The sequence below is a fragment of the Geotrypetes seraphini genome, chromosome 1 (genome assembly GCF_902459505.1).
Source record: "Geotrypetes seraphini chromosome 1, aGeoSer1.1, whole genome shotgun sequence".
In the NCBI taxonomy this organism is placed as follows: Eukaryota; Metazoa; Chordata; class Amphibia; order Gymnophiona; family Dermophiidae; genus Geotrypetes; species Geotrypetes seraphini.
Genome location: NC_047084.1, coordinates 168,614,898 through 168,630,490, shown reverse-complemented (window position 1 = coordinate 168,630,490; position 15,593 = coordinate 168,614,898). Strand labels below are relative to the sequence as shown.

Below are 15,593 nucleotides of genomic sequence, written 5' to 3'. Positions count from 1 at the left end.
CTAATGTAATTTGAAAGTCTTTTTCTGTAACATCACTGTCTGTATACAGTCTCTTCCTCTGTAAACCGCTCTGAACTTCTTGTGGTATTGTGGTATACAAAAATAAAGTTATTATTATTATATATCAGTGGGGGAGTAGAAGACATAGTAAAGTGGAACTTAGCAAGTAAAATGTTGCAATAATACTTTTTGATTGTTCAATGATGATTTGATAATGAATGTGAATGTTGGGCAGACTGGATGGACCATGCAGGTCTTCATCTGCCATCATTTATTATGTTTCAGTGTGTGGTAGGGAACATTTACATAGATTACAAGAAAGAATTGAATATAGTTAGGGCAGGGGTGCCCAAAAGGTTGATCGCGATCGACCAGTAGATCGCGAAGGCAACGCGAGTCGATCGCGGAGTCCATTCCGGGCTCTGTGATAGACTCGCATTGCCTTCGTATTGTACCTGCTTCCCGACGCGGTAAACAGGACGCAGAAGCGCTGGGCCAACCAGCCTTCGCTCCCAACGTCAATTCTGATGTCGGAGAGGAAGTTCCCGGCCAGCCAATCACTTCCTGCCTGACCTGGAACTTCCTCTCCAATGTCAGGGTGGAAGGCTGGTCAGCCTGGCCCTTCTGTGTCTACTTACCACGTCGGGAAGCAGGGAGAGCTCAGAACTCAGTGACGGTGGCTTGGGGGGGGGGGGCTGTTCCCCGATTACGGCGGCGATGGCTTGGAGGAGGGCAGGGAGAAAGAAAGACAAAGAAAGAAAAGGGGCCGGCAGGGAGACAGAAAGAAAGAAAGATAGGGGGGGCAGGGAGACAGAAAGAAACAAGGGAAACAGAAAGAAAGAAAGGGGAGACAGGGAGACAGAAAGAAAGAAAGGGGGCATGGAGAAAGAAAGACAGACAGAAAGAAAGGGGGGGGCAGGGAGACAGACAGAAAGGGCAGGGAGGGAGGAAGAAAAAATTGGGGGAGGGACTGAGGTCTGGAGGAGAGGAAGCATACAGGAGGGTGAAAGAAGGGAAGAAATATTGGATGCACAGTGTGACCAGTCAGGTTCCGTGCCTGCCTTGGACCCTGTGATTTCCCTAGTGTCCACCAGGGGAGCCAGAGAGAAGCCCAGGTGAGAGCAGGCTCAGTTAGAGCAGGGCGTGGCTCCTTCCATGAAAAGCCAGTAGTTTGAACTTGGCAGGGGAGGTGAGAGGGAAAACACAGGTCTCTTCCCAAGTAGAGCATTTCTGGCATGCTAGGGTAATGCCTTAGATCTGGATGTGGAAGAAGCTGGGTCTACACCACCATTTGCAGCACAGGCCAGCATGTGTTGTGGAGCTGCAAGGAAATGCAAGAGGCTTGGCAATCATTTTGAAGGACTGAACTGAAAAACTGAGGGGTTTTGTGTTTGCTATTTTGGCTGAAGTTGTGTTTTTTGTCAGCCTGGGACATTGACTGAACTGTGGGGTTTTGTTACTTTACTGTTTTGTTCTCTGCACATTTTTGATTAAGAAGCTGAGAGTGCCTTTTTGTGGGGAGAAGTTTGCCAACAACTGGGAGGGATTTTGAAAGCTGTTTTTATGCTTTTGAAGGCAAACTTGAGGCACTCCCCTAGACCTAGCAGTGCTATAAAACAAGCTGGAGGCTTTACTATTTAAACTGTTTGAATATTGGTGCATGATAGCAGAGAGCTGAACTTTGCTGAAACCTGCTAGAAGCAGGCTTTGAAAGTCTTATGGTAAGAAGCTCTGTGGAGAATAAAACCACAGAGGAGATTTTTGACATTTGTGAGGAGAAATCCTGAACTGACCTAGAGTTTTCCTTTTGGGGGGTTTTCTTTTTGTTTTGAAAGTTACATTGATTTTTGGATTTTGCCATTCTAACAATTAAATTTTCTTTTGGAACTGAACCTGGAGCTGTGTGCATTGGTTCTGGTTTTTGTTTGTTTTACTCATATTAATGCAGTGTCTGCAGGGTGACTCCATACTGGGTCACACGCCAGTGCAGTTTTTAAGCTGTAACCACTAGGGGCACTGAGGAGTCCCGTTGCTAGGCTCTAGTGCCGGTTATAACAGTCAGAAGAAAGTGCAACCAGAGACTCATGAAATCACTAGACAACAAAGGTAGGAAAAATAATTTTATTTTCAACTAGCTGATGCCCCGGCGTTGCACGGGTATTTAATTATAGCAATAACACTGTAAATGGATTCAAATAAAGATACTTTATAGTGGTGAATGAAATTATTTTTTTACAGCTTAATAAAAAGTACAATATTCAAATTATAATGTGAAATATTTGACAAAATGAATACAATACAACTAACGCAAAACGTGATTATAAACAACATTTTTAGTTTCACCTCCTGGAGCAAGAACATATAAATTCTTGGGTAAACCCACCCTTGAGCAAGCAACATAGAGTTGTGGGCCGCGAGACCCCCAGAACATATCACCCCAGGTAGTGAGGGATTTGCATACCAAGTTTCGTTCAAAGCGGTCAAGCCGTTTTTGAATTACAGGGAGAAAGGCAGCTTTTTACATTTTTTCCATTGACATGAATGGGTGAAATCTGATTTACTGTTTGTAGCTCCGCCCACGTGTGCAGGTGGGACGCGAGACCCCCAGAACATATCACCCCAGGTAGTGAGGGATCTGCATACCAAGTTTCGTTCAAATCGGTCAAGCCGTTTTTGCGTGATCGCGGTACATACACACATACATACCTCCGATTTTATATATATAGATTTAGTGATCAAAATGTGTCTATTTTTATATCTGCTGTCTATATTTTGAACTTTTATTAATCTGCAATAGCGGTTTTTAGCTCAGGGAACCTATGAGCTTCGAGAGCAGCGCAGGGCATTCAGCGTAGCTCCCTGCGCTAAAAAACGCTATCGCGGTTTAGTAAAAAGGGAGGGGGTATATATTTGTCTATTTTTGTATAGTTGTTTACAGTGCATAAAGTCTTTGAAACTCCCCCTCCGGAATATAAATGATAATTAACGTTTTCTCTGTGGCAGTGTGCTTTGTGTTTTTCAAAAATTTTATTGTTGGTACATCATTTTGACTTGGTCATTTTAAAAGTAGCTCGCAAGCCCAAAAAGTGTGGACATCCCTAAGTTAGGGTTTTCTTTCCCTCTGAGTTTTTAAATTGCGAGACAGGTTTCAGTGAGAGTCAAAAGGCTTGAAAAGAGCCACAATGAAAACAGAGATCTGAGGATCTAAGAACTCGCCCACACTGCATCAGCATTACCTTGCAAAATGGCCTAAAAGCCACATTAGCTCATGCCTAATAATTACATTACATTACATTACGGATTTCTATTCCGCCTATACCTTGCAGTTCAAGGCGGATTACAAAAGAATTGTCTGGACATTTCCAGAGATGTAAACATTTCAGAGGAGATTACTGGACATTTTCCAGTGAGGATGCAATTTATTATTATTATTTTTTTTTTTTAATTTTTTTTTGGGTAACTGGAATTTTCTGGATGAAGGTGAGAGGTTGGTGAAGTGAGTTGGTGGTAGGTAAGGGGGTTAGGGTTTTTGGATGAATTTTTTGAAGAGCAGGGTTTTGATTTCTTTGCGGAACGTCTTGAAGTTGTCCGATGTTGTCAGCAGGTTGGTGACAGATTGGTTGAGTTTTGCTGCTTGGGTTGCCAGAAGGTTATCGAACATTTTCTTGCGATGTGTGCCCTTGAAAGGGGGGAAGGTGAAAGGGTTAGGGGTTCTTCTGTGTCTTTTTGAGGAGACCTGGTTTAAGCGGTTGGTTAAGTAGGATGGGGAAGAGCCGTGTAAAGCTTTGAATAATAGGCAGTAGAATTTGAATTGAATTCGTGCTTGTAAGGGTAGCCAGTGGGAGTCTAAGAAGGCAGCTGTTATGTGATCATATTTTCTAAGTGAGTAGATTAGTCTGAGGGCGGTGTTTTGTATGGTCTGAAGTTGCTTTATCATAGAGGCTGGACAAGGGAGATATAGGGAGTTGCAATAGTCCAGTAGACCTAGTACTAAGGATTGTACTATTAGTCTAAATTGTGTTTGGTTGAAGAATTTTCTGATTTTGCGTAGGTTTCTCATAGTTAGGAAGGCTTTCTGTGTTGTCTTGTTGATTTGGGAGTGCATTGTGCAACATCTGTCTATGGTAATTCCTAGTAGTTTTAGTTCGAGTTGTATTGGGTATTTGGTGTTTTTGATTATCAGTTCTGTGATGGTAGGGGTTTTGGCCTTTTCAAGCAGGAGGAATTTTGTTTTTTCTGGGTTTAGTTTTAGTTTGTGATCCATCATCCATTTTTCTACTGTTCTAATTCTGGATGCTTCCATACTTTGGTGTACTCCAGTTCACATTCATTGTGGGAGTAAGGGTGGCAATACATCTAGGGGGAATTCTACAAGGTAGTGTCTAGTTTTAGGCATGAACAACCTACATAAATGTGAGTATTTTAGGATCCTTTTACTAATGGTTTTACTGTGGTTAAAAAAAGGAGCTTTAACACATCCTTTCCTGGGGTTTTGCCAAAGGTTAAGGCCATTTTTGCTACAGCAGTAAAATGACTGACTCTCCATTTCTGTTATTAATGTCCATGTGCTGATATTGCCATTAGTGCAGGGTTTTCTAAAAAAAAAAAAAAAAAAAAAAGGTGCCAGTATGTTTTTCTTCCTGCAGGTCTAAAGTCTGCAGGTCTGTGCTCAATTTAGAAAAGACAGAGCACAGGAGAGTCTGTGTCTCTTTAGACTTGCAGGAAGAAAAACCAATTTTAAATTAGCAGCTGAAGAGTTGATGAGATTGAATGTTGAGATCAAATGGCAGCCTTTTTCTCATTGAGCACAGGAGAGTCTGTGCCCATTTAAATTTTTGTAAATCAAGAACAATATAAATCTAACATCACATGCTGTGGTTTAGAGCACTGTTCTTCAACCTTTTGACACCTATGGACCGGCGGAAATAAAATAATTATTTTGTGGACTGGCACCGGTCCATGGACCGGCGGTTGCAGAACACTGGGCTATGTCGTGGGCCAGACACTACCCAATCTCCACCCCCAGACCCCACCCCCATAATAGTACTAATTGTAACACCATTTTTGCATTCATTTTTCATATATACATGCAATATAATCTTATTAACAACACATAATGGTTAACCACAAAATTAAACTACACAAAGCACACTGTATGCTTCTCAACATTCATTCCTACTGGAAAACATATAACCCCATGCAAATACGGGACCAAAACCTAAAAGTACTAATATATACAAACAAACCCTAAGATGCAAGACTCTGCATGCAGTACAACCCCAGAGAAAAAGAAACAAATGCATTTCTTCCTGAACAGTGCAAAATACAGACACAGCAGATGAAAATTCTCAAAACTGACACAATTCAATCACTAAATTTAAAAATAAAATCATTCCCCCTACCTTTGTTGTCTCCCTCCCTTCTTCCCTTACCTTTTGGCCTGCTCCCGCCTGGCCGTTTTATGCCACTCCCGGTGTTAACTTCGGGCCGGCTCCCTGTTCCTCACTGCCGCAGTGCATAAAGCTGCGGGCAGCGGCTTCTCGCGCACTGGAAGCCTTCCCTCTGACGTTGCGACACCGGAGAGAAGGCTTCCAGTTCAGATGCACGACGCACATAGGAGCCGCTCTCAGCGGCTTTGTGCAATGCAGCAGTGAGGAAGAGTGAGCCAGCCCAAAGATTACACCGCATTGATCGCAGACCAGCGGTTGAAGAACATTGGTTTAGAACTTTGAACAGTAGCAGCAGCCATGTTTTTGTGAGCAGCAATGCCAACTTAAGTAGGTAAGCACTTGAAATACAGCTATTTTATGATAAGTTTGGTAATGAATAAAATTGAAGATACACAATTTTGCTTGTTTGCAGTTTCATGATAGTCCCCCAGCCCTGAAGCAGCTTAAACTGGCGAAACGTTGGCCATCATCAGCAGTGGGACTCTGGCAACGGGATTTAAGTTATGATTACAATGATATGAGTGTTGAATTTTTAAAGTACTGTATCTTCAAAATAACTAAACATTGAAGAATTTAAGCTTGAAAGAAATAAAAAACATTATTAGAAGAGGATTATATGCCTAGAGGAGGTACTTTTTGAGCTTGTGAGAGCAAGAGCTCTGAGCTGTGACCTTTAGAGTTTTGTTATGGGTAGAATTTAACTGGATTTACATATGTTGAGATTTTACTGGTTCTTATTTTTAGAGTGAATCCCACTATTTACCCTTCTCCATTGAGAATATTGACCATTTAACTGTACTCTGTCTTTTAACCAGTTCTTAAACCATAATAAGACATTACTTCCTATCCCATGACTTTCTAATTTTCTCAGAAGTCTTTCATGAGGTACTTTGTCAAATGCCTTTTGAAAATCCAGATACACAATATTGACTAGCTCGCCTTTATCCACAAGTTTATTCACCTCTTCAAAGAAATATAATAGAGTGGTGAAGAAAGATTTCCCTTGATTAAATTTACGTTGGCTTTGTCTCATTAATCGATGCTTATGTATATGTTCTGTAATTTTGTTCTTTATAATAGTCTACCATTTTGCTTTGCACCAACAACTGAAAGAGCTCAGACCCTACAACACTATCCTTGGCCCCTGCCCATCCAGCCTCCTCCTGTCCTCCAAAGATGTCTTGGTGGAATCCATCCTCCCCATCATAAATATCAACAGGAAAGGTTCCACTTAGCTGGAAATTGGCCATTATCAGGCCCACCCTCAAGAAACCAGCCCTTGACCCTAACAATCCCAGCAACTACCGACCGGTATCTAACCTCCCTTTTGTCTCCAAACTTTTGGAACTGATAGTGCTCAACTGACTGCCACCATACATTGAAGAGCAAGGAGCCCTAGCCCTTTCCCCTTTCCAATCTGTCTTCCGGGTGGGCCATAGCACAGAGTCAGTTCTCCTTGACATCATCGATGACAGCTGGTCAATGCTCGATAAAGGAAGTGATGCCCTACTACTTCTACTAGACCTAAGCGCTGCTTTTGACACCATTGATCACCAGCTCCTACTGAATTGACTCACTGAACTCGGAATCAATAACTCTGCTCTTCAGTGGTTCACCTCCTTCCTTCACCAGAGAACACAATCTGTCTAACTAGGCCCCAAAAAAATCTGAACCCAAACCCATAAAATATAGAGTTCCCTAGGGTGCCTTGCTGTCCCCACTCCTATTCAATCTGTATATCAGACCAGTCAATATTGCCTATAAATACAGCATTAAAATCCACTCCTTTGACAACTTAAGTAGGTAAGCACATGAGATACAGATCTTTTATGATAAGTTTATGATGACCTGTAACTATTGCTCCCGCTAAGTGAAAACCAAGCTGCCCAACTCAACAATCTCCAACACTGTTTCTCTGAAATGAAAAACTGGATGATAGATAACAAACTCCAACTGAATGCCATTAAGTCTGAACTCTGGTTCAGAAAGAAAAACACCAGTTTCACCTGCCTGTCGTTAACCTGGGAATCCACCCCCCTAACTGCAAAGGACCAAGTACGCAGCCTTGGAGTGATTCTGGATGGCCACCTGTTCTCTCCAACCACATCTCGCAAGTAGTCTACACTTCCTTCTACTACCTGTGCCAACTATGCAAGATCAAACCATACCTCTAAACCTAACCTAACTCAGCTCATCTACGCCTGTGTACTCTGTAGAATAGACTACTGCAACTCCCGGTTCAATGGAATAACTGCAAAAGAACTTAAATGCCTCCAACGAATCCAAAACTCAGCAATCTGCTTATTATACGTTCTCAACTACCGCGACCCCACCTCACCGGCACTCCAAGCAGAACACTAGCTACCTGTCAACAAATGCTGCATATTCAAAGCCCTTGTAACAGCGCCCAAAAGATTCCACAACATAACCCCTGCCTACATTAAGTTAATGGAAAGGACACTGTAGTCCAAAAGAGTACCTGTCATCATTGCTATACCTTGTTACCTGTGGCAGATCTGTTTATTGGAGGCTAAAATCTTGGATAAAGGGATAAAGACCAAACCTTTTGAATTGTGGTCTTGCTCTGCATTTTCTGGCTTAGGGAATATTAATGAATATGCATAAAAATACTTACAGCACAGTTAAAGTACTGCAGGAAGAGAAAGTGGTATTCTTTAAACTGCGAATGTTGTTGCCTTCAAAATCTCTAGAAGTGAAAGTCAAAGATAATCATGTTACATGATAAATATACAGTATGGTTTTTTTTTCAATCCAGTGTTTTCCATTCCATAGCTGCTACTACTACTACTATTAATCATTTCTATAGCATTACTATGGAGCTATATTACACATAAACAAAAGAGATGGCCCCTGATTTATGGCGTTTACAGTTCATTCAAACCAGAAAACAAGGCAAATAAGACATTTGAGGGCTTTCATTTGTTATGGTAATGCTAAAAACAAGATGGGTATTAAGAGAAGAATAAGGGGTTAAGATGTAAAAGTAGGGTTACTAAATTTGTTCAAGAAAAAAAGAGGACAGGAGGCCCTGCTCTGTTCCGCCCCAGCCCCGCCCTCACCCAAGCCTCATTTATTCTCCTGCCTCAAGTCCAGGTCGCATATGGAGGGCCTCTGAGCATTCGCAGATGCGATGTGATGACATCACATGCATACATTGTATGAGGATGTTATAGAAGTTTTAGGTGTAGCGCAAACTAGTTCATATAACATTTTCATCTTAAAAAGCTTGTGAGGATTGTTTTCAGAGTTTACACAATCTGTCTAATTTGACTATCTGACTAAAGTTGTACAGACCCCGATGCGGGCAAAACTTGACCCGTATCGGGTCACTTAACAGCTTAGCCCCTAAATATATAACAGACCTTTTCTCTTTCACATCCAAACTTTTTTCTCCACCGGTTACAGGTTGTAAATTTAAAAGTTATCACCAACATCTTTTCTCACATCAAGCAGCATTATAGGGTAAAGACCTGGAACAACTGCTCATGCCTACTACTTATAGGGAATTCAGGAAACACCTAAAAACACATCTGTTCCTGAAGTACTTAGGTAACTGACCTATACAATCTTAGTCCTCAACAAATGATCTTTAGAACTGTTATTCACTAACTCTGAACTTTGTTTATTCCACTCAATCTGTAATACCTTTTAATCATTGTAAACCGCATAGAACTTCACGGTCCTGCGGTATATAAACTGTTATTATTATTACTAGTCTTTAAGCCCGTTACATTAACGAGTACTAGAATAGATGTGTCTGTCTGTCTGTGTTTCTTTATCTTTCTCTCCTTGGCCGCTGTCTGTATCCTTCTGTCTCCCCACCCCCGAGCAAAGATGTCTGCCCCAGCACACACCTCCCCCCCCAAAAGCAGCCCCCTTTCCTCTCCCTAACTGTCTCTCCATGGCCCTCTTCTGTCTTCCCCCAGAGCAAAGCTGTCTGTCCCCAGCACACCTCCCCCCCAAAGTAGCCCCCTTTCCCTGTCCCTGTCTCTCCATGGCCCCTTCTGTCTCCCCCAGCACACCCCTCCCCCCCAAAGCAGCCCCCCTTTCCCTCTCCCTGTCTCTCCATGGCCCCTTTTGTCTTCCCCCCCAGAGCAAAGCTGTTTGCCTCAAGCACACCCCTCCCCCCAAAGCAGCCCCCTTTCCCTCTCCCTGTCTCTCCAGGGCCCCTTCTGTCTTCCCCCCCCAGATCAAAGCTGTCTGTCCCCAGCACACCTCCCCCCCCAAAGCAGCCCTCTTACCCTCTCCCTATCCATGGCCCCTTCTGTCTCCCCCCAGCACACCCCTCTCCCCAAAGCAGCCCTCTTTCCCTCTCCCCCTAGCTCCCGATATTGATCCCCTTCTTACCCTCCCTCCATCCCGGCGTCTTCTGGCTGCTCCTCTTCAAAGCAGCCTGCTCCTCTTCAAAGCAGCCTCTTCAAAGCAGCCTGCGAACCTAGCAGGCCGCTCTCCAACTCGGTAGCACGTTCCTCTGACGCGATCTCGTGCGTCAGAGGGAGCGTGCTACTGAGGTTGGAGAGCGGCCTGCGAGGTTCTTTACAGCCGGCCATGATCGCAGGCTGCTCTGAAGAGGAGGATCAGCGGCGGCAGCGGCGGCGAGTGAGGGCGGGAGGTGACATGGCGAGGACGCGGGCAGGGAGAGAGCACAGTCGCGTGAGTGAGGGCAGGCGGCGAGTGAGGGCGGGCGGTGACGCGCCGAGGACGCGGGCAGGGAGAGAGCACAGTCGCGCGCCTTCAGCCACCGCACGCGCCTCCAGCCCCTGCAAGTGCCGTGAGGTGTCAAATTAGAATACTGCCACAGAAGCACACCTCACGGCGCCAGGAATCACGAATTTTCAAGAGCGCATGCGCGCTCTAGGGTTTTATTATTATAGATTATTATTCCAATCTGAGAGGCCCTTGGTGCTATTTCTACTCCACCATATTTTTCTGTTCCAAAAAGAGATTTTTAAGCACCACCGCTACCTGCCACTCCACCTTGGAGGTCAAAAAGGAGCAGCCTAGAAAGATGAATGTGAAACAGTGCCTCCCAGGAACCCCTCACCACTAACGTGCAAGCAGCAGATATAGGGAGGGTCACATACAGTAAGTTCATTTTGCTGGTGCCAGTTACTGCAGTTGTCAGAATGTTCAGAATATCTCATGCAGTGGCATAATAAAGGGAAAACAGGGTGGGGACACCACCCTAGCCAAAAGAAGCGGGGAGGGGGGAGGGCACCACCATGGCCAAAAGATCCAGCGTGTCACACAAGCCTACTGAGCACATTGCAGCCACTATGGCAGGAGTTTTGCAATATTTAGGGAAAATGAGGGGTCGGAATGCATCGGGTTGAGTCAGGGGAGGAAGGGGGCAAGATTTATAAGCTGTATCCAGGGCATGGTAGTGGGTTTGGAGGGAGAGAAGGGGTGCACTAGACACGTCTCCACTCAACTAATCCTTCTACACTGCCCTGGACAGGGCAAAAAGTTTCCTGTGCTAAAGGTACCTGAGAAACATTTTTGGGGGGCGTAGCTGTGAGATGATTAATAACCACATTTGAATGCAGTCTGCGGTAATGGTTTCAGCACATGATTATACCCCCTGCTGAAACCATTTGAGCATTTGGTATGCTCGCCAATCCAGCATTAATAGCATGTTAACATCTGCAGGACTTTTGAGCAGCTTGATAATCAGACAGCACTCACAGAAGGGAGAATAAGAGAATCTCACAAGAAAAGCACCAGCAGTATTATGGATGATAAGAACCAATCATTCCTTTGAGTAACATGGTCTTCTCCCCTCTGAGGCTCAAATTCCAGATGTTTGTCTTTCGTTGAGGCTACACTAGAGAGTTGCGCGGGGACAGAAATCCCACCCATCAGGATCCTCTCCGTCCCCACTTGTCCCCGCAAGGAATTACCTCCATCCCCGCCTGTCCCCATAAAAAGCAACAATTACTTCTGACAGGATCATCAATTCCACAGTTTCTTTTGTGTTTGCGCTGCTGTTTTCCTTGTGGAATCTCTTTGGTGAAACCCTTTTTTTGTTTTCTGTTCAGGTAATTATCTTATAAACCCCCTCTTTTACTAAGGCTGACATGTCCATTATATTATATAGATGAAGCCTGCTTCCAAAGTCTTCCATCCCCGTGGGAATCCCGTTGGCTAGAGGGGGGTCCCCGTGGAAGTCCCGTGGGTTAGGGGGGGGATTCCCGCGGGACCCCCTTGGGACCCGCAGGATTCCCGAGATACCCGTTCCCGTGCATACCTCTAGGCCAGTGGTTCTTAACCTTGTTGGAGGTACTGAATCCCACCAGTTTCATATGCGTGTTCACCGAACCCTTCTTTATTCCCTTAGTTTTGCCGGAGCTAGACTAGAATTACTCAACTTGGCATTGCAAATCATGCAATTAGGACGATGACTCCCATCACGTTCTGTTATACATGTGAATCCATATTGTATATATTCGTCCGACCACTTTCGTATTTTGCTCGACATAGTAAGGGATTAAAATATTAAGATAGGTATCACACGACGTACCATCACAACAGTTACAATTCGACTACTGTGCGCATCAAATCCCCTGCAGCACAGATAGGCCAAGCGATGTTGCGTGATCACCTGCAGCCAATTATGGACAAGCGGGGCGTATCATCACGAATCATAAGCGCTTCGGTCACGTTCAATCATCTATCAGTTAAATCACAAATTTTGATCAGGAATTGATTGATGTATATAAGGCGTTAGTTACAGATTGATAGATCAAGAAACCGAGTACACGATCAGTCTTGATTAAAATCACTGAATAACTGATAGATGATTGAACGTGACCGAAGCGCTATATGAGTCGGAGGTGTGTTTTGACCTCCGCCAAACCCGCGAGACTGACTCACCGAACCCCTGGGGTTCGGTCGAACCCAGGTTAAGAACCACTGCTCTAGGCTATACTAGACACCTCACAGCTGCTTTAAAATGATGATGTAGATGGTGGTGGATAAAGATTCATTGCCCTTCAGAGTTTCGCCAGGTACTTTTTTCTCTGGTCTTTTAACCACTTAGCATATGTGAATATATGTGGTGCAAAAATGGGTTTTGAGAGGTTTTTGTTTGGCTTTGACAAAATTGGAAACAGAATCATGAACAATAGGTTTTTTTTTGTTTGTTTTTTTTAACCACTAGTTTCTCAAGACAATACAGATTAGAAACATAATTAATTTGGCACTGGAATGCGTGTTGCTGGAATTCCATTCTGAAGGAGCATTTAACAAATTTGCTAAAATTCTCTTTCACTTGCTCAAAAATCTCTACAGAATATTCAGTACAGAGTACATGCAGGAAACAAAATATATTTGGATCATTGACACCTTCTGTTTTGGTTTTTTTTTAGATGTGGCAGTTGTTAAGTCTGTGAATTTACTATACCATTAAAATAACTCATCAGCCATCATGATGATAAATATAATATCGGTTCTTTTATTAACTAATTCCCATCATGTGACTTGCATTACTAAATACATCTTTAAGCTGATTTACCTAATAGACATTAAGAAGGTTCTAGAACAAGATACAAGAACATTTCAGTGCAGTAAAGAAAACATTACCAAAATCCATTTCTTTACAGATACTTTTTATTCCTGTAGTTTTTGTTCAAAGGGAGTTGAAATCTGCAGCTTCACCACTAGAATATCAGTTAATTAACATTTAGAAGATTGGTAACAATATAAATTTTTACTGATTGTTTGGACAAATTTATTTACAGCATTAAAAAAAAAAATGCCCTACATTGTTTTCTCATCCAAATTGTGATGTCATTGTGGTTTATTGCATTAATATTTCTGCCTTTGAGGTTTCATGGATATTAATAGTTTACAGAATGTTGAAGGCTTCTGTGCTTTTCAACTGCTGCAGTGTTAGTAAAGTAGGAAGATATTTTTTAAATGGTTAGTTTTATCTCTTAATATTAAGCCCTCAAGAAAATGCTTGCTGAAACATGGGGTTGAGGTGTGGACTAAGATTGTATGGGTCAGTTACCTAAATACTTCACAGCATTCACAAAATCCTTCTCCAGCACCAGAGCTCAAATGAGTCGATCTTCTGTCTTGTTTCCCTAGTGTCCAACTTTTTTGCATACATAATTGACCACTGAGAAAATGAATGCATGGACAAGTCTGATCTTTGTTTGGAGCGTTATTTCCTTGCCATTGAAGAGGATCCCTTTGAGCTACCAGCCCTTTCAGAGCCTAAGTTAATTGAGAAATGCCGTTTAAAACAGCAAAAAAAATTGTAAAATTAAAATGCCTATCAGCGCCTAAATAAAAGGCACCGGAATCACGCCTACATAGGTGCTGTACAGTGCTTAATGTCACTGTGGGTGTGGCTAATGCTGGACGTGGCATTAGGCACCATAAAGTACCTATGTAGTAGCGATTCGCAACGAAGATAAGCCCTGTCTACACTCCAGAGTGCCTGTAGACTCCACACAGCACGTGCATTTTTTTGCCGATTTTATGTCAGTGTCCCCTGAGGAAGGCGTCACTTTGCGCGCTGAAACTTGGATCCTTGTTGGGACGTTTTGAATAAAGACCCTTTGTGCTGGACAGACTCCTCCTCTCGCCTTTCTTATTGTTCTATGTTTCTGGTGCTTATCTTTTGCAAATGTGTGATTCTTTATAGGGCGCCAACGCATGATTGACACAAGATCGGCGGCCGCTTTGAAGGCAGCCGTCGATATTGGTGCCCTATAGAAAATCCAGACCTAACTACTAATTTTCAGCAGTGTTTACCAGTTAAGTGCCACTGAAAATTAGCGGATAGTCCCAAACAAGCATTTAGGACCTGTTAGGAGCCATTTAGGACCTGTTAGGAGCCATTTCTGGCTGGTTAAATCATTTTGAATATCGACCATTACATGCCTCATACGAAATCATAGTGAATACCCTGAAAACCATAACAGTTAAATATACCTCCAGGACAGGGTTGTGAATCTCTGGACAAAGGGAAGCCACTAAATATGATGATTAAATCCACCTCTGTGTTCAATGAAAGAATCTTGCAAACGTGATTAAATGTGAATTAATCATAAACTTACAGCCAGTTTAATTTAGACATGTACTGACACAACGATTTATCAGGGAGTTGTTCAACAGAATTGTTCAGCATAACTCTGAGGGGAAAAAAAGCAGAAAAAATTAGAATATAGGCCACATAGAGACAAGATGGCTATGCAGGCTATGGAAACGCTCCAGGAAAACGACATTAAAGCAGTGATTCAGGACCACATCTATCAAAGTCCAAAAGCCTGTTCGTATAACCTGAAGGAGGCAGAAAGAAGGACCTTTTCAGACAGAAGGATCAGTACTGGAAACAAAATAAATTAATGGGGAAAATCAAAGATGAGAGAGTTGGGGTGATTTCATTGCTCTGATGGATTATTCTATTACCCTTATAGATCTTCATATTAATATATTGTTGTTCTACTGATAATAGTGTATTTAGAGAGCTTTTTTTTTTTTTATAATAAATTTTTCTTTATTTAGCACTTTTATATAAGTTCACAGCTAGCACTAAGGCCCTCTTTTACAAAGGCGTGCTAAGCGTCTTAGCGTGGATTTAGCACACGCTAAATCAACGCATGTGCTAACCACTAACGCGTCCATAGGATAACATGCACGCGTCAGCATTTAGCATGTGTTTAGCATGCGCTAATATTTAGTGCGCGCTAAAAAGCTTAGCGCACCTGTGTAATAGAAGGGGTAAGAAATTCATAGTAGGAGGCTAACAGAAGTGATCCCAGTTCTTTGACAGACATCAGTAATATAAACCACCACACCTATTTTGTTTTATTTTAGTTTCTTTTTATTGTAACCTGCTTTCAATGTTTATGATTATGAGGGCGAAAAATGACAGAATTCAATTAAGACTGTTTCTTTCCTTTAGTAATGGGTAGTCTATATTTTCCATGTGTTTTAGGGTAAAAACATCAACGTTGCAATTAGGGGCCCTTTTACTACAGGTTAGCATGCACCAATGGATATTAGTGTATGCTAAATGCTGCATATCCTATATTATTCCTATATTATTCCAGACTGTAATGCATGCTAATGTCCATGAAATGCATGCTAAGCTGTAGTGAAAGGGCCCCT

The 15,593-nt window shown here is 42.7% G+C and overlaps 1 protein-coding gene across 1 annotated transcript in view; it reads right to left on the bottom strand.

Moving 5' to 3' along the window:
- RXFP1 (relaxin family peptide receptor 1) overlaps nt 1–15,593 on the bottom strand; it is a 154,574-nt gene that overhangs the window by 58,458 nt on the left and 80,523 nt on the right. Inside the window, exons 10-11 of the mRNA XM_033958681.1 lie at nt 14,540–14,614; nt 8,086–8,157 (exon numbers count right to left, since the gene is read on the bottom strand). Coding sequence (XP_033814572.1) covers nt 8,086–8,157; nt 14,540–14,614 — 147 coding nt within the window. The remainder of the gene's footprint in view (nt 1–8,085; nt 8,158–14,539; nt 14,615–15,593) is intronic.